General features: G+C 51.1%; 1 protein-coding gene across 1 annotated transcript in view; it reads right to left on the reverse strand.

Annotated features, from left to right (window-relative positions):
- The window catches only part of LOC140918547 (mucosa-associated lymphoid tissue lymphoma translocation protein 1), a 68,625-nt gene extending 44,197 nt beyond the window's left edge, over positions 1 to 24,428 (reverse strand). Inside the window, exons 1-8 of the mRNA XM_073363254.1 lie at positions 24,141 to 24,428; positions 20,985 to 21,088; positions 19,706 to 19,824; positions 17,448 to 17,601; positions 13,675 to 13,853; positions 10,373 to 10,469; positions 6,103 to 6,129; positions 3,216 to 3,419 (exon numbers count right to left, since the gene is read on the reverse strand). Of these exons, the coding sequence (XP_073219355.1) occupies positions 3,216 to 3,419; positions 6,103 to 6,129; positions 10,373 to 10,469; positions 13,675 to 13,853; positions 17,448 to 17,601; positions 19,706 to 19,824; positions 20,985 to 20,994 (790 nt within the window). The 5' untranslated portion in view covers positions 20,995 to 21,088; positions 24,141 to 24,428. The remainder of the gene's footprint in view (positions 1 to 3,215; positions 3,420 to 6,102; positions 6,130 to 10,372; positions 10,470 to 13,674; positions 13,854 to 17,447; positions 17,602 to 19,705; positions 19,825 to 20,984; positions 21,089 to 24,140) is intronic.
- Positions 24,429 to 27,250: the final 2,822 nt, after the last annotated feature.

The following is a 27,250-nucleotide window of genomic DNA, read 5'->3' on the forward strand; positions in this document are numbered from 1 at the left end:
AGACTCCCAAAGGGAAGAACTGCAAGTGCAAACCCAGTCCAACCTACTGGGTAAGCCTCTGTAGCCCGGGGCCCAGACAGATTGGGAGAACTGCCCCAGGAGAGGTGCAGGCAGGAGGCCTGACACATGACCGGGTGCACTCAGGGAAAGCTGGCAGAGGACAGTGCTTCAGCTAGCCCTGTAACTATGGCAATCACATACTACCCATTCCACACAACTGCGTCCTCATTCAGTGCACAGGACGGACAGGGCTCAGGGAACGAGACAGCTGTTCAATATTTCTTTTATCCTCAACATTTAATACACCTCTACCCCGATATAACGTGATCCGATATAACACGAATTCGGATACAACGCGGTAAAGCAAAAATGGTTTTCTGTCTCTTCTACAACATTGGTTCTAAAACTGGGGGTTGCAACCCGGTTATGTGGGGGGTCACAAGCCCTGACCTCAGCGTGTGGCTGCAAGTTGCAAGCCCCGACCCCTGCGCCAGACTGTGAGCCCCGACAGTGACACATGGCTGTGAGCCCCGACCCCTGTGTGGAGCTGCGGGGCTATGAGCCCTGGCGCATGACTGTGAGTCCCAACCCTGACCCCCTGCGCCGGGCTGTGAGCCCTGACCCTGACAGGGACATGTGGCTGCGAGCCCTGAACCCAGTGCGGGCTGTGAGCCCTGAACCCGACAGGGACACGTGGCTGTGAGCCCCAACCCCAACAGGGACGCGTGGCTACAAGCCCTGAACCCGGTGTGCGGCTGCGAGCCCCAACCCCACTGCCGGGCTGTGAGCCCCGACCGCGGGCTGTGAGCCCCGACCCCGACAGGGACGTGTGGCTGCAAGCCCTGACCCCGGGCTTGATGTGAAGGACAACATCAGATGCGCCCTTTCTAAAACAACACCAAGAATAAAACTTCTTGTGTCAAATACTGTATTAATAACAGAAATGCTCGAGGCCAAAGCAAGTTCGAAATAAGGCAGTTTCACCGATAACACGGTAAGATTTTTTGGCTCCTGAGGACCACGTTATATCGGGATAGAGGTGTATGTGGCCCAACTTTATTTACTGCACACCCTGCAAACCCTGCACTGAATATGGAATGATAAGCTGCTTCATGGGCCTTTCTCTGGTGCTCATCACCACAGTGACAGCCCCACAAACATAAATAAATTTATCTTCACTGCCCTTACCTGAGATAACAGAGCATGAATTTACATATGTGGAACTGAGGCACAGAGGGGTTAAAGCCAAAATTGTCAAAAGTGCCCACTAATTTTGGGTTCCCAAACGGAGAAGGACTGCATTTTCTGAGGTCTGAGCATTTCTGTAGTACTTTACAGCTTGAAAGAGCAGCTCCAGTTGACTTCAATTGCAGCACTTCTGCAAACCAAAAGCCAGGTGTCTCAAGGTGGCACCCAGAAAAGGAGGAACTGACAATTAGTGTCCAGCTGTGAAAACCGTGGTTTAAATGAGTTCCTCGCACCACTCAGGAGCTCTGTGGTAGAGCTGGCAATAGATCCCAGTTCTTCTGGGTAGCAGTTACACCTTAGCTACATTCACTACACACCTTCCAACTTCTGCAACCAATGAGGCAGGGATCCTACAGTCAACAGCCTCCTTCATTACACTGCCCTGATTCATCCCCAGAGCAGCTCCAGCCTGTTGAAAAAACTAGTCTGTGATAATATATTTAGAAACTGTATCATCATGCATGCACACAAGGGGGCTGAGTCCATAGATTCCAAGGCCAGAAGGGACCACTGTGATTATCTTGTCTGACCTCCTGTACAGCACAACACATACCCCCTCTATTATCAGCAGCATTTGCTCCCCCAACTTTCCACACAGAGCTGGATGACTTGAGCTAAGGGGCTACCTCCATCACCAAGCTGCAGACGGCTATTCTACTATGTGCACCAGCCACTGGTGGAGGAAGCATAACACATTGACACAGTGGGTTAAATATGCACGCTTAGCCCTGTTTTGCTGACAGTATAGCCAAGTGCAAAAATGGGGCTAAGAGTTGCGGCGACCATAGGAGAACTGGTTCTCTTCCCAGCTCATGTAACTTCTCAATGGCATAGGTTTGTGAAGGGCAGTGATGAAGTGGGGGATTTTTTTTAAATGGTTTGCATGTGTGCTGCATGTTTAATGAGGTGGCGGGAGAGGGTGTTTGTTGTTGCAGAGGACCAGGTGTGACCTCACCTTGCAGCCTGGATCACAGACAACAGCCTGGACACAGTGGTACATAGTAACTGGTGACCCAGAGACCCACCCCAGCTTGGAAGCCAGCTGGTTCTGGACAGTGGGAGGACAAAGGGCAGAGGAGAGAGGGCCCAAGTGATCTGTTTGTCTAGGAAAGAAGACAAAGGACCGAGGAGAAGCTGTTGGGGAGCTGATGTAGGATAGTTGACTGAAAGGAGGTTGCTTCTGGACTGGGGACAAAGAGCAGCCTGAGCCCACCTGGACTGGGATAGACTCAGTTGGACGGTGCTGGAACTTTCTAGGCTCAACAGCCCTGAGAACTTCCTGTGCTGTGTTCAGATGTTCAATAAACTCTTCAGTTTCACGCTGGCTGAGAGTCACTGCAGTCTAGAGATCAGGGTTGCATTGCTCCCTGTGGGTGTGGAGAACCCAGGGGCCAAGAGCGAGAGGACTCCCTGAAGGTACTCACAGAGAGAGACAGACATGCTGAAGGCTCAGAGAGGTGCAGCTCCAGGAGGTGGTGGAGCCCAGGGCTTAACCCCCCGAGAGTGAGAATGACCCCTGACAAGGGCTGTCACACTGAAGGGGATGCCTCCAGGGACCATACAGAGTTGAGAGAGCACGGGGCCTGTGAGTGCGTGACAAGGCACAATGATTAACACCAATCTGTAGAAGAATTGTGATTTCTTGGTCTCCTGCTTCCCTGCCCAATGCATCTTCCCCTGGGCTGAAGGGTATTTTGATGGGAGAAAGTCCTGCTGCAAACCATAGAGGATCTAGAGCTTTAAAAACCAAACCAAAAACCCCCGCCAAACAAACAAAAAGCACCCAACAATCAGAACAATTTGATAAAGAAAATGTAAGGCAACCTTAACACAGGGCTCACTGCCACACCCCCTGAAATACTAATGACCACTGCTAACTGCTCTCTGGTTTGCTGCCTGGGGGGCTCTCTGCTTGGCCTGTATTCTGGTGAAGGTGGCTTTGGAGAGCTTCTCAGGTTGCAACATACCATAGACTCCTTTCCCCAGGAGTTGCAGGAACTGATTGACAGCTATCAGCATCTCTGTCTTGTTCAGGTCCAGGAGGGAGACCACCCGGAATCCCAGTCGCTTTAGGAGAAGGCTGAGTTCAAACACATCAGTGATGGGAGCCATCAGGTGCGGATGATTCCAGTAATGGTTGTTGCCCACCAAAAGTGCGACCTTGTCTGTTGCTGGCAGAAATATCAAGTGACAAGCAAAGATGTAAGTGTCTAAGCAAGGAGCAAGGTCCTTGATTGATCTACCAGCATCCAAACCTCCTGGAATGGGTTCTGCTGGTTACTCAAGGTTATACATAAACTGCAGGACTCCTCAAGGCTGTTTGATCAGGAAGCAGCCCAGGAAGGGGGGCGGGGGAGGCAGAGGTCTGATTCCTCATTGTTGGGGACACGTTCTGCCCCGTGCCAGTAAGGGTTGAACAGGGACAGTCCCACTACATGAGGAGGGTAGGATTTGGTACATTGAACTCTCCACATGGCCCAGAACTCTCCTCCCTGCAAGGCAGCACATAGTGTGGAACAAGGCCACAGAAGCCACAGAAAGGCGAGGGCACAAAGGCCACAGACTGGGCTCTACCGGAGAAAGACTCCTGCACCCTGCCCCATGCATCTACCCCAGGGCCTGACCCACCTAGTTTGGCTGGCCATTGTGCTCTGGATTTGCCCCAGAGGGGCATTAAAAACCGTTATTAACCTGTTCTGTAATTGTTATTCTTTGAGATGTGTTGCATGTGTCCATTCCACTTCAGGTGCGTGCACGCCCAGTGCACCAGAGTCAGAGATTTTTCCCTTAGCAGTACCTGTCAGGGCAGTGCATGTGCCCTCAACCTCCTCGTCCTGGTGTGGGTGGAGCCACCCTGGACCTTCCTCAGTTCCTTCTTACCAGACAGATTCCAACAGAGAGAGGGAGGAGAGTGGGTCATAGAATGGACGTGGACAGCAGTTACAGAAGAACAGCAATTACAGAACAAGTTAATAACCATTTTTTCCTTCTTTGAGTGATTGTCCCTGTCCATTCCACTTCAGTTCAACCTGCAGGTGGGTTTCAGAGTCGACCTGAACAATGACTGAAGATCTACACATCCTGGCATTGTCTCTGGAATGCTGAGATACAGCACAGTGAGTAGTTCCGGTATGTACCAACGACCAAGTTGCAGATCTACAAATGTCTGCTCTAGGTACTTGGTCCAAAAAAGCTGCGGAAGCTGCCTGACATTTTGCAGAGTGCTGCCACACTGCATGGAGAGGGCACCTTGGCAAGGTTATAGTGCAGGTGTACGCAGGATAAAATCCTCTGTGTCGAGCCTGGAGGGCCTTTCTTCCTGGCCATGACGACACAAACAGGTGGGATGATGATCTAAAAGGCCTAGTTCTGTCCAAGTAAAAAGCTAACACCCTTCTAACACCCAAGCTATGGAGCTTCTCCTCATCCTTGTGAGGACAGGGCTTAGGAAAGAAAGTCAGTAAGCATATGCCTTGAGTGAGGTGGAATTCTGATGCTACTTAGTCAGGAAATTCAAGTGTGGATATACATACAACTTGTCCCTATAAAAAACTGTGTAAGGAGGGTCAGTTGCCAATGCTTGTAACTCCAGCAGCTTTCTCACGGAGGTAATAGCTACCAAAAATGCTGCTTTCTTAGAAAGATCCAGTAAAGAGGACATAGCCGTTGGTTCAAAGGATGGACCCACCAACCTTGTTAGCACCAGATCTAGGTCCCAGGGATGGGTGGGATCCATGACATGGGGATATAACCTGTCTAGACCCTTTAAGAATCTGACTGACACAGGATTAGAAAACACTGGGTGGTCTGCAGTTGGTGGGTAGAAAACGGAGACTGCTGCCTGGTGAACTCCAGATGGAACTAGTCAATAGGTCTTGTTGTTTCAAGTGGAACAAACAGTCTAAACCATGTTGGCTAGAAGAGGCTCGTTTCCACTTGAACAAGTGAGTGTACCTCGTAGATGGCTTCCTGCTGCTCAGGAGAACGTTTTGCATGTTCCACAAACACTCCACCTCCTGTGGCATTAACCACAGAGCATCCAGGCTGTAACTTGGAGAGTGGCTGGACTGGGATGTAGCAGGTGACCTGGGTCCTGAGAGATCAGGTTGGGATCTGTGGGGAGTCTCACCACTGTGCCCTTTTTTGTTTAGGGTTTGAAGTCCCTGCAAATCTGGCAGTGGTCTTGAATATGACCCTCACTGAGGCACTTCAAGTAGGTGGAACGTGGGAGAAGGCTCCACACGTGCACCACAATTGAGGCATATCCTGGTACAAGGCATCAGTACCCTGTGAGTAAGGGGGAACCCATGCTCCAAGAAAAAATAACTCAGAAAACCTACACTAATCTAACACTAATGAATACCGCTAACTTATAAAGGGAGAAACTTGCAGTAGCAAGCCCATGGGCTCCGACTACTGATCATGAGCGGGGAGAAGGAACTTAGGGTGGTCAGAGGCAGCTCCACCCTTTATACCACTGTGCAACAGCATAAGATTGCGGAGGACACATGTGCCACCTTGATGGGTACAGCTAAGGGAAAAACCTCTGACCCTGGTTCACAGGGAGTACGCACACCAGCAGTGGAATGGACACGTACAATCACTCAAAGAACTGATGTTTCCTATTTTACCTGTGAGACCATGGTGTGAGATGGTACATGCTGGTCATGGGGGAGGGGTGCCTTGCATGGTCTGTTTGTACAGCTGTATTTGACAAATGTGCCAAGGCGCTGTTAGAGCAGAGGACAGGTGCTGGGTCCTCTGGAAGGAGTGTGTCAATCAAAATAAGTTACAGCTTCATTGCACTTTGGACACAGGTTTGTTTTGACAGGAAGAGACAAACATAGCACTCACCAAAAAACGGATCTGCCAGACACGTACCTGCAAAATGACAGGGAGGAAATCAACCCCCAAGCACACACCCTGGATCCCAAGTGCTAACTCAGGTCAGTTGTCTGACACCAACAGTCCCTGATTAAACAGGTCTTCCCCCCACCCCCCAATATAACGGCTGAATCTAACAGCTCCACACTCTACTCTGACACAGAACAGCAGAGGGGGTGAGAAGCCCAAGGCCAGGGTGGAGGCATTGATCTTTCATGTTACACAGGAGTAAGTCAGTGATGCCTGCTACTGTGCACCAAGGGGACGAGCGGGGCGGGGCCCAGCTTTACCCCCCAATACGTCAGCCGGCATAGCTCTGAGTTGCTGGGATCACCGAACATTACTACCCCCGGCACAAGAGGCAGGCAGGCGGAACTGTGCCCCCCAGGAGCACCATTCCTTCCCTGCCCTGCCCCTGGGGTAGCAGCTACTTGCTGCCCCATGCATAGGCCCGCTAGCAAACCAGCCTCACCCTAAAGATATTGGCCTAGCTTCTCAAAAGGAACTGGGCATTTTGGGTATTCAGCAGATACCCCTGAAAGGGGCTTGGTTCCCAGCAAGGGCCGAGTACCCACTCCTCAAAAACCAGTCCCCTCTATGGTGTGTGAGGCAAAGTGAGGAAGTGAGGGTGGGAAGGTGCATGGCAGCTGAATTCCCCCCAAGACAAAGGTCAGGGATGGACTGGCAAGGAAGGCAGAGAAGCAGGGTCAGACTCCAAAAGGGAGGGAGACAAGGAGGAGTCCAGGGGTTGATAGCAGCAGCCTGGAAGTCTGATGGAATGAAGGTCAGAGGAGGGGCAGGAGGGGGCTGATGGTGGAAGGCTGGAAATGGTAGAGGGGCAGGTGGCAGGATGAAGGGGAGGAGCCAAATGCCACCAGCCTGTCTCTTCTTGTTCCTGATGTAGTCTAGCGCTTCTCCATATTCAGGGCATCCTGCTAGGAACTGCCCCTGCCCATGGGCTTCTACTCTCTGCCTGTGCAACTATCTGCTCCCCGAATGGCAAAGGAAAAGAAAAACAAAATCAAAATCTCCAATCACATCAGCCTCCAGCCCAAATCGCTCAGGCCAGCAGTTCTCAGCCTTTTCAGGCTGGCAACCCCTAATTCAAAGTCAAAAACGTGCCTGACCTCCTCACATTTATTACAAAATGCAGGAAAAAGGGGGGCCAGTGCTAACAAGGATAAACCTAGATAACTGAGTGGTGTGTGTGTTTTGAGAGGCTGATGGAGAGCACTCGACCATGCAGGGTAAGGGGGGGCAGAGAGCGGGAGAGTAAGATTTTCTTTGCTTTAGATTTGTGCCCTCCCCCCCCACCGCAACTGCCTTTAGTGACCCACCTGGGGTGTGACCCACTGGTTGACAAATACTGGCCTGCCTATTTGGTGACCCATCTTACTTGCCATGTGGTTTGGAATGATTATCTGAACCCAGCAGGACAGCACACCTCACTCGCTGACACACACCAGTGAGCTATTAGTTTTCAAATGATACCTCACGAGGCATATTTTGTACAGAGATTATTACCATAGCATGTAGGATGTGAATACAGGGGTGCGTTCAGTCACCACCACATTTATTATTTTGTAAATTATTTTATAAGTGATTTTTAAGCCAATCTCATGATTTGGCGGGGGTGGGGGTTGGAGCTGACTCATGAGTTTGAACATGTCGGGTGGTGACTCTTCCAATTCTATATGGGGAGAGGGGACCGACCCTGTCCACTTCCCTCGGAAATAGCCCATTTGTCCCCATCTCCCTCTGGCCGTCTGTATCTTGTGGGCACTGGCTCTGTCGTGTAGGTTAGGGCAGCTGTTACTTGTTTCAGTTTGTTTGAATTTGTGCAGTGCTCTGTTTCACCACATCCTGCACCCTGTGACGGCTCCACCAGTTACTGAGAAGGTGGAGATACTGGGCTAGCTTCCATAGACTGCCCATTTGCATTGCAAAGGGGCTGTAAAGCTAGCTGAACAGACTAGCGAAGGACTCCCCCAGCATGGGAGAGTCCCGAGCCAGTGCAGATCTGGCATAGCCATCCTTATGGCACCACTGCCTCAAACCCCAGACAAAAGGCATGGCCAGCATCAGGTGTGTGGCTAGGGCATGGCCAGTTCAGTGGTGAGGATGCTCTGAGTTACACTGGATACAAACTAGTTCCTGGACTTCTCCACAATTGGGGAGCTACCCAACAGCAATGGAACCTTGGTGGAAGAGGGGGGCCCATGAGGACCCGCCCCTCTCTGTGGCCCACCCATGCTCCTTCTCTTCCCCCCAAGGCTCCACTCCTGCTCCTCGTCTTCCCTTGAGGCCCCAACCATTTCCATGGCCCCACCCCCTGTTCCTCCTCTTCCCCCTGAGGCCCTGTTATGGGGCGGTGACACAGACCAGGGGCTGCTCTCGGCACACTAGCACCCCACCCAGGACAGGTGGAAGGTCCAGGGCTCCCCACAGTGGCCTGGGCTCCCTAGGTAGCTCTTACCCTGCTCGGCTCCAGCTTGCGGCCTGGCCAGGGGTCAGGGCCTCAGGGGGAAGAGGACGAGCAGGGGTGGGGCCACGGAGAGGGACCAGGCCTCATGGTGAGGAGGGGCTAAGACCCACCTCAGCCCCCCCCTTCACCAGGAAGAGACTGGGGCCACTGGCAGCGGGGAGAGCTGATCACTTTATCAGCTCCCCTGCCATGAAGCACAGCTTCTGCTGGTGCCACTCTGTGCCTGCCCGAGGCTTGCCATTTGGAGGGGCAATGCAGCCCCCTGCCTGCCAAACTATGCTCATGTTAAAAGATGCATGGGCATGGCCCTCCTGGTCCCCCCCAGTTCCAGCGCCCCTGCCTTTGCCCCACCCTCCCGGGTTCCAAGACAAGCACATCTCGGCCAGTCCCAGAAATCGGGCCTACTGACTTCCATGTCCCTATAGCATATGTATCCCTGACATTTTTACCAGCTCTGTGTGTTCAGCATTTGCTAGTGTGGTATGCTAGATTCCTAAGATTAGTTCCTGCAGTGCAAACACAATCCTTCTCATCCAAGATTATTCTGGATAAGAGCTGTGAAATCTACATCTCCGCAGCCCAAGAATGCCAAAGTGAGAATCTTGCAGCACATTATAATGCAACAGCTTTTCGATGACACTGCTGAGGATTCCTTAGAAACCATTCATTGTTTTAATCTGATACTGACAGAAAACACATGGCCAAGCTCTTAGCGTTCAGCTGTGCTCCAGAACCTGAGCTCTCTGGGCAGAGTAGATCTGCAGGGCTAGTGAATGAATTGCTTAGACCCAGCTCAGTTCTCTGGTTAATTCGACAATGTCACAGCCTCTCTGGGGTTACCAAGGAATTTCATGTGACTGCTGTATGTAACTCTGAGCCTTGCAGGATAAAAGCGGAGGGCAACCCTTTGCATTTCGATCTTTTTGTTACGGGAAAAGAGCCACACTCCTTGTCTTAGTGGCAGCACAGACATTATTCACCCCCCCCCTTATAATTATAGATTCCACTTCCTGGGCTAAATTTAAAACTCTCCCCTTCTCATGGAATTCCAGGAATGCCATTATCGCTGCTCTGAGCCGGGGCTGGTAGACAGCTACTTTCTCAGCTCAAGTGAGCTGGCGCTGCTCCACTGAGGCCACTGCTTCAAGTCAAGGTTTTTACTGGGCATGAGAAACCATTCTACAGGCTGTCTTTGTGACAGGCGTTGCCAGGACACCTCCGAATTCTCTGCGGCCTATGGGACGTCGAGTTGCTACAACTACAAAGAGCATTCTCGGTTCAGCAAGAGTTGCCCCTGATATTACTCCAAACCCTGCCTCATCCGCCCAGGACCGCAGGAGTAGATAGGCATCGCACGCATTTCTCAGATCAGGAACTGAGTCAGAGAAGTTAAACGCCAAAGTTTTGACAGTGGCCGCTGATTTCTGGGATGCCTGTTTTCAGGCGTGCATAAAGAGTCTAAAGTTGGACTCACAGAATTACCAGTCCCTTTTGCTGATGTTAGCTGAACTGGCTCACCCAAGGCCAGAGAGGGAGTCAGTGTCAAAGCCCACATGCTGGATCACCCAACCCCATGGTGCTCAGTCCTACACTTACCCACATAGGCCACACTGACGCTGGCCCAGAGATAACACCATGGCACTCGCCCCCCCATCCCCACCCCGAGGTTACTGCTCTGACATCCAGCCTCTCCTAATATCTTTCAAACTGAACACCCATTTGTAACACAGCAGGCTGTGAATTAGATCTGCTCACCTATGTGAATCTCCACGGCATCAGTCCAGTGTTCCCCTTGGCCATTGGCTGCACAGCAAAGGTACGTGCCAGAGTCGCTCAGCTTCGCAGAGTTGATCTGAAGAGATTGATAGTAACATCAAATCGTTTTCACCTGGATTTTGTGTCCCCAGATTACAGCTGCCAAGTACCCATTGCCCCAAAGCCTCTCACAATTACTTATCAGGCCTCACCGTTAAGGCCACATTTTAGTCACGGGTATTTTTAGTAAAGTCACGGACAGGTCACAGACAGTAAACAAAAATTCACGGCCCGTGACCTGTCCATGACTTTTACTAAAAATACCAGTGAATAAAACTTTTTTTTTTGGGGGGGGGGGGGAGGGGGGAGCTGCCCAGGGGCCCCACGGGTGCTAGGGGAGCGCAGCCGGGGCTGGGGGGAAGGGAGGCCATCCGGTGGTGCACAGTTCAAGACCCCTGTGGGTGCTGGCGCAGACACCTGCAGGCACCGCCCCCGCAGCTCCCATTGGCCACGGATCCGGCCAATGGGAGCTGTGAAGCCAGTGCTCTGGGTGGAGGCAGCATGCAGAGCTGCCTGGCCACGCCTCCACCTAGCAGCTGAGCAAGGGGGATGTCGCCGCTTCCAGGGAGCCCCCCAGGTAGTGCCGCCCAGAGCCCGCCTCACCCCATCCCATGCCCCAACCCCCTGCCCCCTCTCACACCCAAACTCTGCTGCTGGGGGGGTGCCACGGGGGCCCGAGACTGCCCCATCAGCACCGGTGTCCCTAGTGTAGGGGCTGCCTGAGCTGCCCCTGAGCCAGGTGCACCGGCCGTTGCAGAAGTCACGGAGGTCATGGAAAGTCACGGAATCTGTGACTCCCATGACCTTCATGACAAACTCGCAGCCTTACTCATAGTGTATGAGTCCCAAAGAGCTTGCAGTCCATATAGACAAGGACCACAGAGATTTGGCCGCGTCCATACAGGGAGTCTATGGCAGAACCAGGGAGTGAATGCAGATCTCCGCACTAACGCCTCAAATGAAGCCCATCCTGCCCCGCTAAGACCCACGATCACAGCCACATTCTGCAGGGGGAAGCATAGGTGGGGGAACTAGGGATGTGGGGGATGCTGCAGGTTTTACACGGGGCTCTGCTCCGAGCCCCACACCTGGGATCCTGACTGCTGGTCCCACGCCCAGGGCTCTGCTCCCAGCCTCACATGTGGGGTCCCAGCTCCTGGCCCCATGCCCAAGGCTTTGCTCCTGGGCCCACACCTGGGGCCCCACTGCCGGTCCCACACCCAGGGCTCTGCTTCTGGCGCTGTACCCAGGGCTCTGCTCCTGGCCCCGCATGCAGGTTCCTGGCCCCATGCCTAAGGCTCTGCTCCCAGCCCTGTGCCCAGAGTCCCAGCTGCCAGCTCCGCCCCTGCCCCCCTTGGCTCCCTTACCCTGTCTGAATTCCCCCCTCCCACAGCCCTGGCCCTTTTCCCAGCTCGAGCTTTAGAGGCGGGGCGTGGGAGGGAGGGGTACAGACAGGGGTAAGGCGGGGGGGCGCGAGGTAAAAACTTTGGGGACCGCTGCTTTGCAGTTTTGCTGACTTCCAGCATCCCCACTATAAAAAGTGTTCCAGGGCCACTGGTAGGGAGATTCGTGCATATCTGCAAGCTTTAATGACAGGAGGTTTCCTGCTCAGACTCGAAGGACAATGAGGTGCATTGACGGCCTGATCCTAAACCTGTACTACATGGAATAGACAGAATACCCAGGAGACCAACCTACTTGCCAGAGGTGCTGAACACCCACAGCTCCTGGCTGCTCAGGACCTCCCAAAATCAGGCCCAAAATGTCTCTTAAATTGGGCATGCAGTAACTGAGTCACCCCAAAATAGTGGCGACTTCTGCTTATCTGTCGAGAGAGCCTGGTTCCAAAAGGGTTAAAGAAAGGATAGTGTCCTGCCCTGTGATGCAGTGTTCACCCCACACTTGCCCTGAAGGAGTTAATGTAGGCTAAGAAGGGGCTAATTAACCAGACAGGCTACAACTGAGGTGAATCAAGTGGCTTAAGTAATCCCAACCGAATAATGAGGGGGCCCAGCTGAGGAGGAATTAGCTGGGTGGGGTTTATAAAGACAGGAAGCTGGCAGCTGAGAGGAAACCAGAGGCTGTAGTCACTCTCTGGAAGAAGGGAGACTGTTGTTTGGGAGCTATAGCGCCAAAGTAGCCTACACTCATTCCTTGGGAGGAGGGAGTTTTGGGGCTGGCAACCACAAGGGGGGGAGGGGGAGAGTGAGCCAGCAGGTTAGGAAAGAAGCAGTAAGGGCCAGAATAGAACAGACCATGGCTGCTGATTAGAAGGTCCCTAAGATGGAGTAGAAGGCAGGCCTGGGTTCCCCTGCCAGCTACTGGAGAAGTGAGACTGGCTGGGCAGTGAATGGGCAGGCTGCCTGAGCCTGCTCATAAGAAGAAACTTTGACACTCTGGAAGGCGAGAACATGTGACTTGGCCAGAGGGCTAAACCACAAACACAGAGCATCTTGCCCCTCTGAGAGCCAGGAAGAGAAGGCAGGGTGTGCGGCAAGAGGCGGAATGGAGGCATCAGACTGGGAATCAGCTAATCCCCAGAGTGACCAGGAGGAGGTGCAGCAGCAGACCCCGTGCAGCACCCCCATGCTCAGATTCTCCATGTACAGGAGTGGTTTGGGGGCAAGTTCGTGCCAATGTGTCCTGTTTAAAGTGGCCATTTCTATTGCTCCCCTGGGAGGGCTGTGCATTGTCGCCTCGGTGTCTGGCAAAGTCCTTCATTCCTTTCTAGGATTCTCCTGTACTCACACACAGCCTCTGCCAAGTCACAGCCACCCAAGAGATAGAGGGGGTACCTGGGCTCTGCTCACCCAACCGCAGAGACCCAAACAGTGCAAAGAGCTTACAGCCTGCTTTGCAGGGAAACCTGACTCAATTCAAGATGGTTTCTCTAAGGTCAAAGAAGCAGGGAGTAGTGACATTGCATGTAATTTTGCTTGACTGCATAAACTAAAGCCCTGGAAGCTATGAGGAATGTCCCACATGGCTGGAGAAAAGCAGAGTCACCTGTGGCTCCAGTAACCAAGGTGATAATGACACTAGGATATCCGTCACTCACAGGTCTTTCATGCCTATTCCAAGCCAGCAGTAGATGAAATGCCAAGAACCACACCTGCTTTCTGGTGGCTGACTGGGATGGGGGCAGTTCTCTCATGCTCAAAGCCCAGTCATAAACACCCTCTTCCCCTCCCGGCACCATTACACTGAGCCAAAGCTTATGAACTGCCTAAAGACAACATTACCAAGAGTTTCTTCTTCTTCTGATGCTTCATGGGGGTCCCATTGTGGTACCACTGGTAGTGTGGGGCTGGCACCCCCAGAGCGGCACACTGCAGCTGGAGTGGCTTGCCCACCTGTACCTCTGGCGCAGTGGGATTGAGGACTATGACGGGTTCTCCTTGCCACAGCTCAGGGAGCAGGCCTGGCAAGCAACATTACAACTGAATTAGAGCACATTTCTTTGCCACAGCATGATGAAAGAGGATGAATGGCTCCTCAGAGCAAGAGTCTGAGCTAAAACCCAGAAGTGTGAACTCTCCCCATGTGTTTCCCTTCCCCTCTAAGGCATGCCAGGCCTCTCAAATTCACTAGCTATCCCATAGCAAGCCCTCTCCGTCCACCATGCAGTTTCTGGAATTACACCTTCTACCCCACCCCACCTTCCCAAAACAGCTCATGGCACAGTCTGCAACACCCACCTTCCATCAAGATAAACACACCACCACCTTCAGTGGTACCCCAGGCTCTAAGTCATGCTCATCTTCCACACAAAATTTAAAGGCAACTATGCCTGGGATTCATAGATTCCAAGGGCAGAAGGGACTACTGTGGTTATCTAGTCTGACCTCCTATTGAGCACAGGCCAAAGAACTGCTCCTAAATAATCCCTACAGCAGATCTTTTAGAAAAATAGCCAGTCTTGATTGAAAAATTGCCAGTGATGGAGAATCCACCATGACCCTTGGTAAATTGTTCCAATGGTTAATTACCCTCCCTGTTAAAAATTCACTAAGGCTGTCAATTAATCACAGTTAACACCTGCAATTAACTGAAAACAAAATTAATGGGTTAATCGCACAGATCTGGGTGAGGAGGGAGGCATCTGGGGGGAGGGCTGAAGCACCAACCAGGAGCCCTCTGCCCCAAGGGTAGCAGGAGCTTGCTGGGAGCCTGGAGCCTATAGGGAAGCTAAAAGTAGGAGGTCACAATTCTTTTTTAAGTACAAATGGGGTCACCAGCACAAAAAGTTTGAGAAACACTGCTATAGAGAATAGGGGCCTGGTGAGCTCAGTCTCCCTGCACCCACCTCTCCTCCCCTGCTTCAGGCCAAGTCCCTGAGGTAAAATCCACCCTCCCTTGCAAACAGGGGCTCACTCAGCTGAAGGGAGTTATGTAAAAATAATAATAATTCTACTTTTGTAAATTCAACTTGCATGAAAGAGATTGCACTACAGTACTTGTGTAAGGTGAATTGAAAGGCTATTTTTTACAGTGTAAATATTTGTCATCAAAAATAAAGTGACACTGTACACTTTGTAGTCTGTTGTGATTGAAATTAATATTTGAAAGTATAGAACACATCCAAAATATTTAAATAAATGATATTCTATTATTGTTTAACAGTGCAATTAAAATGGATTAATTGCAATTTTTTTAATCTCATGATTAATCACTATTAATTTTTTTTAATTGCTTGACAGCCCTAAAATTTACCCCTTATTTCTAGCCTGAATTTGTCTAGCTTCAACTGCCAGCCATTGGATGGTATTAGATCTTTCTCTGATAGACTGAAGAGCCTATTAGTAAATATTTGTTCCCTATGTAGATACTTAGACTGTATTAAGTCACCCCTTAACCTTCTCTTTGTTAAACTAAATAGATCAAGCTACAGTCTACCACTATGCAGTGTGTTTGTTAATCAGAGTCTGCAGTCTTTGCTCCTAGATGTAAACGTTTACATTTAGCCTTATTAAATTGCATATTGTTTGCTTGTGTCCAGTTTACCAAGCAATCCAGATCAGTCTGAATTACTCACCTGTCCTCTTCATTATTTACCATTCCCCCAGTTTTTGTATCAGCTACAAACTTTATCGGTGGTGGGTTTTTTTCTGCCCAGAGAGTGATAAAAATGTTAAATAGCATAGGCCAAGAACCAATCCTGGCAGGACCCCCCTCGAAACACATCCCTTCAATGACAATTCCCCATTTACAGTTACATTTTGAGACCTACCAGTCAGCCAGTTTTTATCCATTTAATGTGTGCCATGTTAATTTTATATTCTACTTTTTTAATCAAAATGTCAGGTGGTACCAAGTCAAATGCTTTACAGAAGTCTTTTATGTCAACGTTATTATCTTTAACAACCAAACTTTTGCATTAATTACATTACCCTCCTTTAATTCCTTATTAGGCGTTCTGTATCAGCTGCTCCATTATCTTGCCTGGGATCGACATCAGGCTGACAGGTCTGTAATTACCCAGGTCATCCTATTTACCTTTTTTAATAATTGACACAACATTCACTTTCTTCCAGTCTTCTGGAACTTTCCCAGTGCTCCAGGACAATGAAAAATCAACATTAATGGTCCAGCAAGCTCCTTGGCTAGCTCTTTTAAAACTCTTGGTTGCAAGTTATCTGGACATGCTAATTTTAAAATATCTAACTTTAGTAGCTTCTGTCTAACATCCTCCTGAGATACCTGTGGAATGGAAAGTGTGTTCTCATGGCCATATGACCAGACTGCGTCAACTGTTTTTTCCCCAAATACAGAATAGAAGTATTTATTGAACACTTCGGCCTTTTCAGCATTATTATTGAGAATTCTATCAGTTCCAGCTAGCACTCGACCAATAGCACTTTCAGGATTCATTTTGTTCCTAATATATTTTTAAAACTCCTTCTTACTCTTTTTAACTCTGCTGGCCATAAATTTCTCCTTGTGTCCTCTTGCTTCCTATTTGGTTTTCCACAATTTCCAACTTCTGATTTATACTCATTGCTATCAGTTTCCTCTTTCTTCCATTTGTTACATATTAACTTATTTTTTACAGTTGCCTTCACTTCCCTTTAAACCAGGCTGATACTGCCTTCTTCCTCACTTGTGGGATTATGGCTTTTGGGGGATTTAGTAAGGTTTTCTCAATGATTCCCAACTATCATTCACATTTTTCTGATTAAATTCTTCCTCCCAGCTCATTTGGCTCATAATTGTTTTCAGCTTTGGGAAATTGGCCCAAGCACCAAATATATATATTACTGGTCTGGACTTTACTCTGTTTGCACATTATAAATGTGATCAAGTCATGAACACGTGTACCTAAGCTATCATTAATTTTTAGTCCTGTGATCATCTCCTCTTTATCTGTTACAACGAGGTCCAATAAAGAACTCCGTCCTCTTGGCTGCAATGCTTTTTGAGTTAGGAAATTGTCATCTCTTATATTTTGAAATTCCAGGGATGTTTTAGTCCTGGCAGCATATGTGCCTCAAATTAAAGTCCCCCATGATTACATGGCTTTTTTCCCTATACATGGTTCATAGATGTGTAAGGAGCCAACCATCCTGTTCACTATTGTGATCTGGCAGACACTAACTAGTAACCCATTTGTGCTTTATCTGTGAGTTCAGAGTGTTAATTTTGCTCCCTCTCTCATAGCTTCAGAGACTTCCTATTATCCAAGTCCCTTTGATGAACACAGGCACAAAGCCCAGTGGGTAACACTGTCTGGGAGTGCTGGCATGAGTGTTATAAACAGGAGACATGGAGATCCAGAGCCCCACACTCAGGGGATAAGGACACTGATTTAAATGGTTTGGGAGCACAGAGACAGCTGTCTGACTTGGACACATTGGCAGGATCACATTGCTAGAGCCTGCTTTCCCTTGATATCAAGTGATGGACTGGCCTAGAATGCTTCCACTGAGGATATCCTCTGGAGGGTCTCTGTGTTCTAAGGGAAGGTGAGCACTCACTAGAGGGATGCGGGCTGTGTGGGGGAAGGAAAAGTGTGTACCTTTGGTAATACGCTGATGGACCTCTACTCTCACCCAGTTAGAGAAGGTGACGTTTTTGTGCAGGTCATTGATTCGGCAGATGTACAGTCGGGTTTCCCTTGCAGTGATGAGCAAATCTGGCTCCGTGGCCCCCACAATCTGGCAGCAAGCAGACTGAAAAGAAAATGCAACTTGTGGACATGGCACAAAGTCCTTTCTCTTCACCAGTACGTTTGTAACCCAAAGGCACCAGCAGGCTCTTGGAGAGAGACACTACCACAGAGACTGGGAGAACCTCCTTGCTTCAAGCCCTGTTAACCAGACTGATGGATGATGCAGAGATGGGTACAGGGGAGAGGAGCTCATTTGACAACTCCCAGCAACAACTTGCCATTGATGCACCATGGGTCTGAATAAGCAAACACATCCCACTTCCCCTCATTCTCTTTGTTTTTGGTTTCCTAGCCTCCTGGTTCCAAACCTGGCCAGCTCCAGAATGGACCCAGCTCTATTACACCATGGCTGTGTAAGCAGTAGGGCAGGCTGAAGCAGCCCTGTCCTGGTGACAGAATGGATCAGAATGAGCCAGAAGGCAGAGCATGCAGTCAGGTATCACCAGGTAGGAAAATGGAGCTGAGATTCCCAGGCTGCATGGATGCATCCTGCTGGTTGCACTGCTGTGAATGCAAAGACGGGGGCTCCTATTCCAGCTCTCCTGTGTGTGTCTGTCGAACCTGTCCTAGCAGCAGGATTCGTCCCAGCAAAGATGACTGAGACAAACTGCCCCATTTAACTGGGTTTCTTTCCTGCACCAAGATGAGCATTTGGGGTGAGCAGGGGACTGCACAACAAGCCTGCCTGAGATGGATGTGAATGCCAAAGAAGGGAAAGGTGTGTGTGTGCACGTCTGCATGTTGGTGGAGGGGGTTCGCAGGGAGAATGGCTGTTTCCAATGTTTTAATCTGAAATCAGATGTTAATGGCAAGTGTGGCAGAGCAGCCCATGGGGAGGGTGGAGCAGGCCCAGGCCCAAGGGGATGCAGTGCCGCTATTCCACCTTGTTCTCAGCATCTGTGCCGGGCTCTGCTTTATCAACATTGCAGGCCTGATTTTCTGCTATCTGGTCCCTTGTCACCTGCTGCCTGTGCAGACTCAGAGTCAGGCTCTTACCCCTGTGGCAGTGAGCAGCGGGGTGCCTGGGTGCAGCACTGACTTCAGATGCCCGGCAATGGAGAATCAGGCCCTGAGAGCAGAGACTCCTGGTCTCCCATTGCATGCCCAAGAAAAGAGGCTGCCATCCTGCACAGTCACTTGGCCAACCAATGAACCTTACTGTGCCTTGTCTCATACCCTCCTGCTTCCCTGCACGCACCTTTCCCTCCTCTAAGCTGGCTTGGTCCAGCTCTCGCTGCCCTCTCCCTTGGAGGGCTATAACTTGTCCCCCTGGCTCCTCCTCCCTAAGTGACTTCACAGGCCCTGCTTACAGTCCTTCCAGCTCTGCTGCCTCCCTTCCTCTCCCTGCTTCCTTGTTTGACCACAATTACTGGGCCAATGCGTTTATCCCTCCCAAGACACAGGCAACCCTGCCACCCCCACACTCTGTTCTCCCAGTGCCTGCATTCCTTCTCATCCCTCAGTGCCACTCATTCCTCTTCAGCCCCTCCCTCTGTCACAACCCACCAGTCTCTCCCTTGCTTTGACTCCTCCTTCAACCACACTGGCCTCTCTTGCTCTTGTTGACTCCATGGTCTCCTCCCCACCCCCAGGCTTTTACTCTCACCGGGCAAGCGCCTCTCCCTGAGCTGAGCACCTCTGGAAAAAAGCCAGCAGCTGGGGATTTCCCTCTCTGCTCTTTTTCCTCCAGGTCTGCTGCCTTCCTTGCTAAACAAATCTATTTCTCATTAAACTGCTCCTGCACCTCCCCCCACACTGTTTCTTCTACCTTCAGCTCTCCCGCTAACCCTCTGCCCCTCTCTGTTCTCTACCAGCTTCTTTACAGACAGTGCTAGCATGAACGATCAGCAGGCTGCCCTGTCACACACCAGTCTGAGTGGCAACTGCTGCTCCTACCATCTTCCTTCAGCCCATGCAGATGGCCCCCGGATCCAGCCCACTCCCCACTCATGGCCACTCAGCCTTTCAGACATGGCAGCTTTGCACTGACAGGGCTAAGGGCGGTTCTCTGCCCATCCCCGGAACTGATGCGTGTGGCACAGTGGCTGGGGTGGGGAGGGGAGCTTCTGTCTTGCAGTCGCAGATATACTTTCCCCTGGCCTTACCTGGCACTGGTAGAACCACTGGTACTGTGGGGAGGTGCAGGCTGTGGCCCTACATCGCAGCGTGAGGGAGTAACCGACAGGGACGGAGGTGGAGGCCGGCTGCTCAGTGATCACAATAGCTAGAGAGAAGCAGATGCAGAGTGGTAATGGCAACCAAGGGATCAGAGAGAGGAGCAGCAAAGTGGCCTGATGCTCTGGGCCCTAAATATTCAACCTGTTTCCCCTTGAGTTGGATGGCCAGATGGTCCAGTATGATGCAGGGCGTTCTTTTGCCAGGCCAATCTGTAGAGCTAGATTGAGCCCTGGCCCTGCAAGGGCTGGAAGGGAAGGGTGGTGACTGGAGCCCTCCCTCATCTTGTGCCCCAAGCAGTTCTTGAGCTTGAGACACCATAGACTCCTGGTGAGAAGCCACCTCCATGGGGGCAGGCTGGGCCCTGGGCTCATCCCTCTCTGTGCCACTTCACTCAGCTGGCCAGACACATGATGCTGCACCATCCAAAGGGTGCTCCTGCCCTGTGCTGAGAAGCTCTGGAAGGGGATGTGTCCATCTGCTCAGGCTGATGCTACTCACCTGTAGAACTGCTGGGCATGCCTCCTCAGCGGCTGGGGTCTAGCATGCTGCCATCACTACTTTTACAGTGTTTAAACTTATGGGCTACAGCACCCAGAGCTGTACAATTTGTATATTGATCGTTTGAACAGTAGCAACTGCACATCTGGTGTCATTAATAAAGATGGCCTGCAGAAATGCTCCATTACACCTGGCTAATGAGCAGAGCACCATACACCAGCTCTTCTGGAAGCACCAATGGTGGCTCCATCATTAAGGGTCAGTTAAGTTTTGGGAGAAAAATAACAGTAGTGTCAACCCCAAACATTAAAAAAAGTGAGTCAAGCCCTGGAAAACATGAGATGATTTTAAATATTGTGAGATTTCAACAAAACACATTGTGTTATTTTTCTTTGCTTTCTGGTGTTGGAGGGTTCCTGGCACGCATTGCCCAGGTTTTCTCTGCAAACCAAGGGGGTAGAAACTTGGTTTCTTATTTAAAATGGAAGCTGAGATTCTCCCGTAATCACATGATTCCAGCAGCTGGGGCTTTGGGAAAAGCACCAAAGAGTGAGACCCATAGTTGTGTGCCACACCTGCAGCACGGCAATACAGATGTGTATTTAAACTCATCTGTTACGCTTTGGGGGTGGGCAGAAGAGAGAAATAGCTACTATGGATCATAGTGAAGGGAGCCCTATCCCCTCAACATGGCTGAGTGCTGCTCACCTTTTGGCATTGCTTAATCAGCAGCTTGGTCTTCTATGGGCATAGGCGTCAGCAATTGAGTGCCTCGCTCCCTGGCCACTCTCCCTCTAGGAAGCAGCACCTCCCTGGAAAGAGGCAGAGGGTCTTTGTGAGAAAGGAAACTTCTGGCCCACATGCCAGCATACCAAAGCAGAGAGGCAGCTGGCTGTTGCCATGTTACTCAGCATAAAGGGCCCACAAGCCAACTGCGCACCATGGGTCCTTACTAACTGGCACATAGATTGTTCCTTTGGTGGCCTGTTGCTGCAGCAGCATGCTGGGGTAACAAAAGCAGACACATGCTCCCTCTACCCTCACCCCCCAGGCAGGAGAAAGTAGAAGAGGGGCAGGTGAGGGGCACTGCAGGATGTCAGGGGCCTTAGCTTTCCTGGGTAAGGAGTGTGCTGTGCTTGGAGGATGGGGCAAAGGGATGAGTCTGAAATGTGCCAGGGTGGGGAACTGGGGAACCCAGAAATGCAGGGGTTGAGAGCAGCCAGGGCTCCCCAGAACTGTGCCAGGCTTGGAGGTGGAGGGGACACCACAGCTGTGCAGAGGGAGCAGGGCCTGTGCTCTCCAATGGGAGTGGGGAGGCTGCCTGATATCGGCCAAGGGGAGCATGGGGGCAGATGCTAAAGGAGGGTTGGTAGTTCTGGAGCTTGGACAGAGGGACATCAGGGAACCATCCAAACAAGTGGACTGGGTAGTCAGGGCTTCTTTCCCCCTGCTCATCCCCCCCATAGCCTTGCTTCTATCCCCATTTCGCTCCTCACAATCTCTGCCCTGCTCCCCTCTCCCCACCCAGCTCCATCCCTCTGCCATTCAAAAACCTCAACAGGGCAAGCCCTGGAGGACTGGGAGCCAGGACTCCCTGCTGCCCCACCTGTTCCCCTCCCCCCTTTGTTTCCTCCACCCTGCAATATAGGGTCAGAATCCAGCTGAGAGGGATGGGGGACTGCAAAGGAGTCAGATGCACTCCCCAGTCCCAGGTCTGTTTTGTCTGATCTGTGGAGGAGTTCTCTGCACCGGCACTTTGGCCACATCCCTGACACACTCGCTGTGCCGGGGTGTCTGCTGCTGGCAGATCTCCTGGCTTACCCACAACACATACTGCCATGAGGACACAGTTTGCGTGGCAAGTGAGGGCTGGTCGGATATGGTAGCAGTGATAACAGCTTCCAGGAAGATGCAGTGGAGTGGGGAACTCCCTGGTTGCAGGGGAAGCTCTTCAGGGAAGAGCGCGGCTCCGTGTGACATGAGCAGCAATGTGACAACAACAGTGGTTGCTGCCGGTAGCACCACAGATCCACGTGGCATGTCCCCAGAATAGAAACACACAGAAATCTCTTATTCATTGATGATTTCTGTACATTTCTGAGAGCTCCCCTTTGGCCCACCCCGACACATCCCGGCAGCAGGGATAAATTGTGAGTGCTGCCCCAACCTCTCTAGGTGGATCCCTTCCACCAACATTCCGGGGGGGTGGGGTGGGGGTTGAGGACCCCAGCATAGACTCTGAGCCGCAGCCTCACTTTCACATTTGAATCTTACTGAAGTCCAGCCCCCAGCTGTGCTCAGCACTGCATCCATAGGAAGCAAATCCTCTGTCATTGGCATCATGCCTTTTAACATATGAACTTTACCAGGAGAACTGTAAGCCTCACTGTAGGATAAGTCTTGCCACGGGCATCACTGCATTAAGGTACTCAGATGCTATGGTGATGGGCCCACAACAAGTACCTAGCCAGATCACACATGCACATGAAACAAACGATGGCCCTGATTCTGCAAATATTAAGGCATGTGAATAACTTGACACACTGGAATAGTCTCAATGAACTCAAAGGGATGATGCACATCAGTGGTTCCCAAACTTTAACAGCCTGTGCACCCCTTTCACTAAATTGTGAAATCTCGTGAACCTCCTCCTAAAAATGAATATTTCCAGGGATTTAAGTTTAAATTTCCTCCGCACTCCGTGGGGCTCCTGCTCCTGGACCCCATTGACTGCCCCGGTCAACTGAGCTCCACTGAGCTCGGGCTGCAGATCCCGCTGACCACCAGGGCTCGGGCTGCCAGCCCAACTACCGGACCCTGCTCTCCCTGGGGCTCGGGCTGCCAGCCCTGGGCGGAGCGCTGGGGTTCGGGCGGCCAGCTCCCCTGCTGATGGGGGCAGGGCTTGGGCTGCCAGCCTCAACTGCCTGGCCCCGCTCTTCCTGGGGCTCGGGCTGCCAGCCCCAACTGCCTGGCCCCGCTCTCCCTGGGGCTCGGGCTGCCAGCCCCAACTGCCTGGCCCTGCTCTCCCTGGGGCTCGGGCTGTCTGCCCTGCAACCGGATCCCACCTGCTGCCTCCAATGCCCGGAGTCCTCTGGCCGCCATTAGTGAATTTTTTCTTGCAAACCCCCTGTAACGTTCTAAGAACCCCCAGGGGTTCACAAACCCCAGTTTGGGAACCACTGATGTACATGTACATGAAGTTACTGATGTGCCTACAAGTTTGCAGGGTTGTGGCCTATGGATGAGCTTTACTCAAGCTGCTTTTTGAACCTCTACAACTCTTTTGTGTATGTTGAGAAAATAAAATCTTTCGTTTCAATGACAGGTGGTGTTTGGGATCCTTCTAATCTGTAGGAACATTACTTTACCACTCCTTGTAATTTGCTCTAGACAATGCCAGGTGACATAGATAGCTGAAAGTAACATTCCTTTAGCTAGTTAGAAAATCCTAAGAATAATATTTAAAACCAGACCTGTAGCTTTCACCCTGCCTCAGGCCCCGGCAGAGCATGTGTGACTGCGGTTCCACCCGATAAATGAAAGTATCATTTCTCACATATTAATGCTTTCACATCCCTTTTAAAGCTCAGAAGATACCAGCATTCTTCAGCCTCCTGTTAGATGTGCAGCTTCAAAACTTTGCCCAGAGGCCCCATTCAGCCCCTTGGTAGAAAGATAGAGTCTTGTGACTGTCACCAAAGCAAACTCCAGCTTAGCTGGCAATTTCCAGGCTGGCAGGCTGCATGGGGGATCAAAGAAGCCTCCTTTGTGCCTCTTTCTACCTTCACCACAAAAGAAAATAAAAAGAGCAACAGATGTCAGAAAGGGCGGTGATTCCCCTGGGGAAAACGCCAGGTAACTTACCAGGTGTTCGGCTTTGTAACCTGCGGGAGAGTCACTTTTTGCAACCTGCTGCTCGGACAGTTCCTGGGTGTACAGTGATCCAGCACTTCCTCATTTCTGCAGTGGTTTGATGAGGAGTCTCACACCAGCACAACAGGCTGAGTCACTAGCCAATCCCAAAACAAGTCCAAGCCCTGAAAGTGAAACTGGGGAAAAACTTCTCTGAGTGCAAGTGTGTCTCCTCCCTCCTGGTGAGACACACGTTAGCCGAGGAAACAGATCTGCTACCAGCACTGGTCCCACGCAAGCAGAGATCATAGACAAAGTGAACAAATTTTCCTGCCAAAGGCTTCCCTGGAAGGGGACTTCCCAGACAGCAGTACAGCCTGCCTATGAATCAGCTCTCAGATTTCCTTCCAGAACTCAGTATTTCTTAAAGGAGCAATAGCAGCCATTAGTCATAGTACTGCTCCTTTCTCTCCACAACTCCTACAAGTTCATCCTCTCTGCTGTCCCTGCCCACCACAAACAGCTGCCGTGCCCTCTAGCTAAGCCAGCATTGCTGCCAGATAATAAGGTTAAACAGGGGAGAAACTGTCATCTCTCTTTTTAAAGTACTTTTATTTTGCAACTTTTTGACTGTGTGGATTCAGAAAAGGGATGGGAGAGCCAAGCAAGAAAAACAACCAGAGACAACTGCATCACACTTTGCCCTAAGAATCATGGGAACAACAAAGGGAAGCGTGAATCACCAGAATCTGGAGATGATTCAGGAACTGGTTGTGACTAGGGCTAGTTTAAAGCAATCTGGGGCCTTAGGGTCCTCCAAAAATGGGATGCCCCATAGCTCTGCTCCTCCAGCCCAGACTTCGTTGTGGTCTCACACACCTCCTTTGGAGGGCTGGTGGAAGGGGACCTCCTTCCCCCAAGAGAAACAGAGGCAGCAGCAGGGGAGGCCGTCAGTGTTTATTCCAGCCGCCAGGGCATATCTGCTGGGGTGGATGGGCCATCTGCTGCGCTCTTTCTCTCCTGCCACACAGAGTCTTGTGTTGGGGTGATGCTGCTGGTGGGGCTGTCCAGAGCAGCAGGCCTCAGAGTTAACACCCCATTGAGATGAATGGGGCAGACCCCCCTCAGCGCTATTGTTTCAAGCTCTCTGCAGACTCGGCAGTTACCTTCAAGTCATGTTTTCTAATAGTCTTTCCCAACCATGGGCGCTAGGAACTATTAAAAACTGAAACTGAGATGATCATGTCACTCCATGAGCTAGGGCCCTAGTTATGCTTTAATCCAGAGGTGGCCAAGCTATGGCTCGGGGGCCACATCCGGCCCTCCAGATATTTTAATCAGGGCCTTGCGCTCCCTCTTGGAAGTGGGGTCTGGGGCTTGCCCGTCAGGGTCTTGCTCCACTCCGCACGGCTCCTGGAAGCAGCGGCACATCCCCGCTCCAGCTCCTATGTGTAGGGGCAGCAAGGGGGCTCCACACGGTGCCCCCACCCCAAACGCCATCCCCTGCAGCTCCCATTGGCCAGGAACCACAGCCAATGGGAACTGCAGGGGCAGCACCTGGAGACAGGGCAGCACCTGGAGACAGGAAAGCACGCAAAGCCGCCTGGCCACGCCTCCATATAAGAGCTGGAGAGGGGACATGTTGCTGTGTCTGGGAGCTGCTTGAGGTAAGCATCACCCAGAGCCTGCCACCCTGACTCCCTCCTGTGCCCCAAACCCGCGTCCCAGCCCTGATCCCCCTCCCGCCCTCTGAACCCCTCGGTCCCAGCCCAGAGCACCCTCCTACAGCCCCAACCCCTCATCCTTAGCCCCAGCCCAAAGCCCACAGCCCCAGCTGGAGCCCTCCCGCATCCCAACCCCCAATTTTGTGAGCATTCATGGCCCGCCATACAATTTCCATACCCAGATGTGGCGGGCCAAAAAGTTTGCCCATCCCTTCCTTAATCTGACCCTGGACTCAACCTAATAGTTAAGGGTGAGTTGAGTTGTTCAATTAAAGCAGGGATTCAACCTCTTAGCTATGTAGGAAGACTACAAAGTATCCTCCTAAAATCCCAGCATTCACTCTTTGGGCACAGAATGAATTGTCTGAGAATTTACAGGTTAATTAGCTAATTCATTTAGGAATTACATTTCATTCTTAAATGGGTCTATAAGGGAATTTAGCTCTCCATGTCAGTCTATTTTTTGTCCCAAATGATCCTAATAGCAGAATAGCCAACTCCTCACACTTCCCTTGTAGTTACTGAAACTCTCTGAAATCCTGCCTGTAGGCTGTATCTGAAGAAACTTGATTGGAGTCATACTAAGATATTCACGCTGGCTGTATCTCATAGCTCGGACCGTAGCCTAGAGCCAGGGCTCTATCAATAGCTCAGGTCTAGCTAATTTGCACACGGCAGTTCAATAAATTGAAATGAGTCAGCTCCGTGAGCAGATCAGAGTTGGGTTACTTGGCCCAAGCTGTCACCACTCCCAACAGTGCTTGGCCACATGCTGGCTTCTGTAGCCCATCAGACAGAGTCCTGGTCTGAGGGGCTGGATCAGGTTAACTGGAGTGGGACTCTTCTGGGCAAGCTGAACAGCACTCTCGGACCATAGAGACATCAACGAGGGGCCATGAGTGGGAGGATATGGGTGCCCCCACTATGCCCTAATCTTTCAGCAATTCTGGGGAGACCATTCTGGTCCATCACTTTTTTGAGCAAGTCCCTTCTCTGCCCGTCTCATGATGACATCGTGCAATGTAAGGACTGCCTGCAAAGGTGCCCATGAAATTAATAACCTGCACCCTTCAAACCCCTAGCCCCCTACCCATGTAACGCCCCCAAACCCTGCTGCCCACATCTTGCTTCCAAGTTCAAAATCCCTAGCCCAAACCACAAGCCCTGCTCCCTACGCCCATCCACCACACCAACAGCAGAAGTTCTCATGCAAAGGGGAAGTAAGGTGGAAAATGCCTTGTCAGATCCAAGCTCTCCCCAGACTGGAGGAGACCATGCAAATGGTATTCCAAATCTGAGGGGAATGTAACATTTTCTCATTATTGCCATGGAGACTTGAATTACTATAATAACTCCTTGTTCTGTTTCTCAGCTCCCCCAGATCCTGCACCTGACACC

Source organism: Lepidochelys kempii, chromosome 10, assembly GCF_965140285.1.
Source record: "Lepidochelys kempii isolate rLepKem1 chromosome 10, rLepKem1.hap1, whole genome shotgun sequence".
Lineage (NCBI taxonomy): Eukaryota > Metazoa > Chordata > Testudines > Cheloniidae > Lepidochelys > Lepidochelys kempii.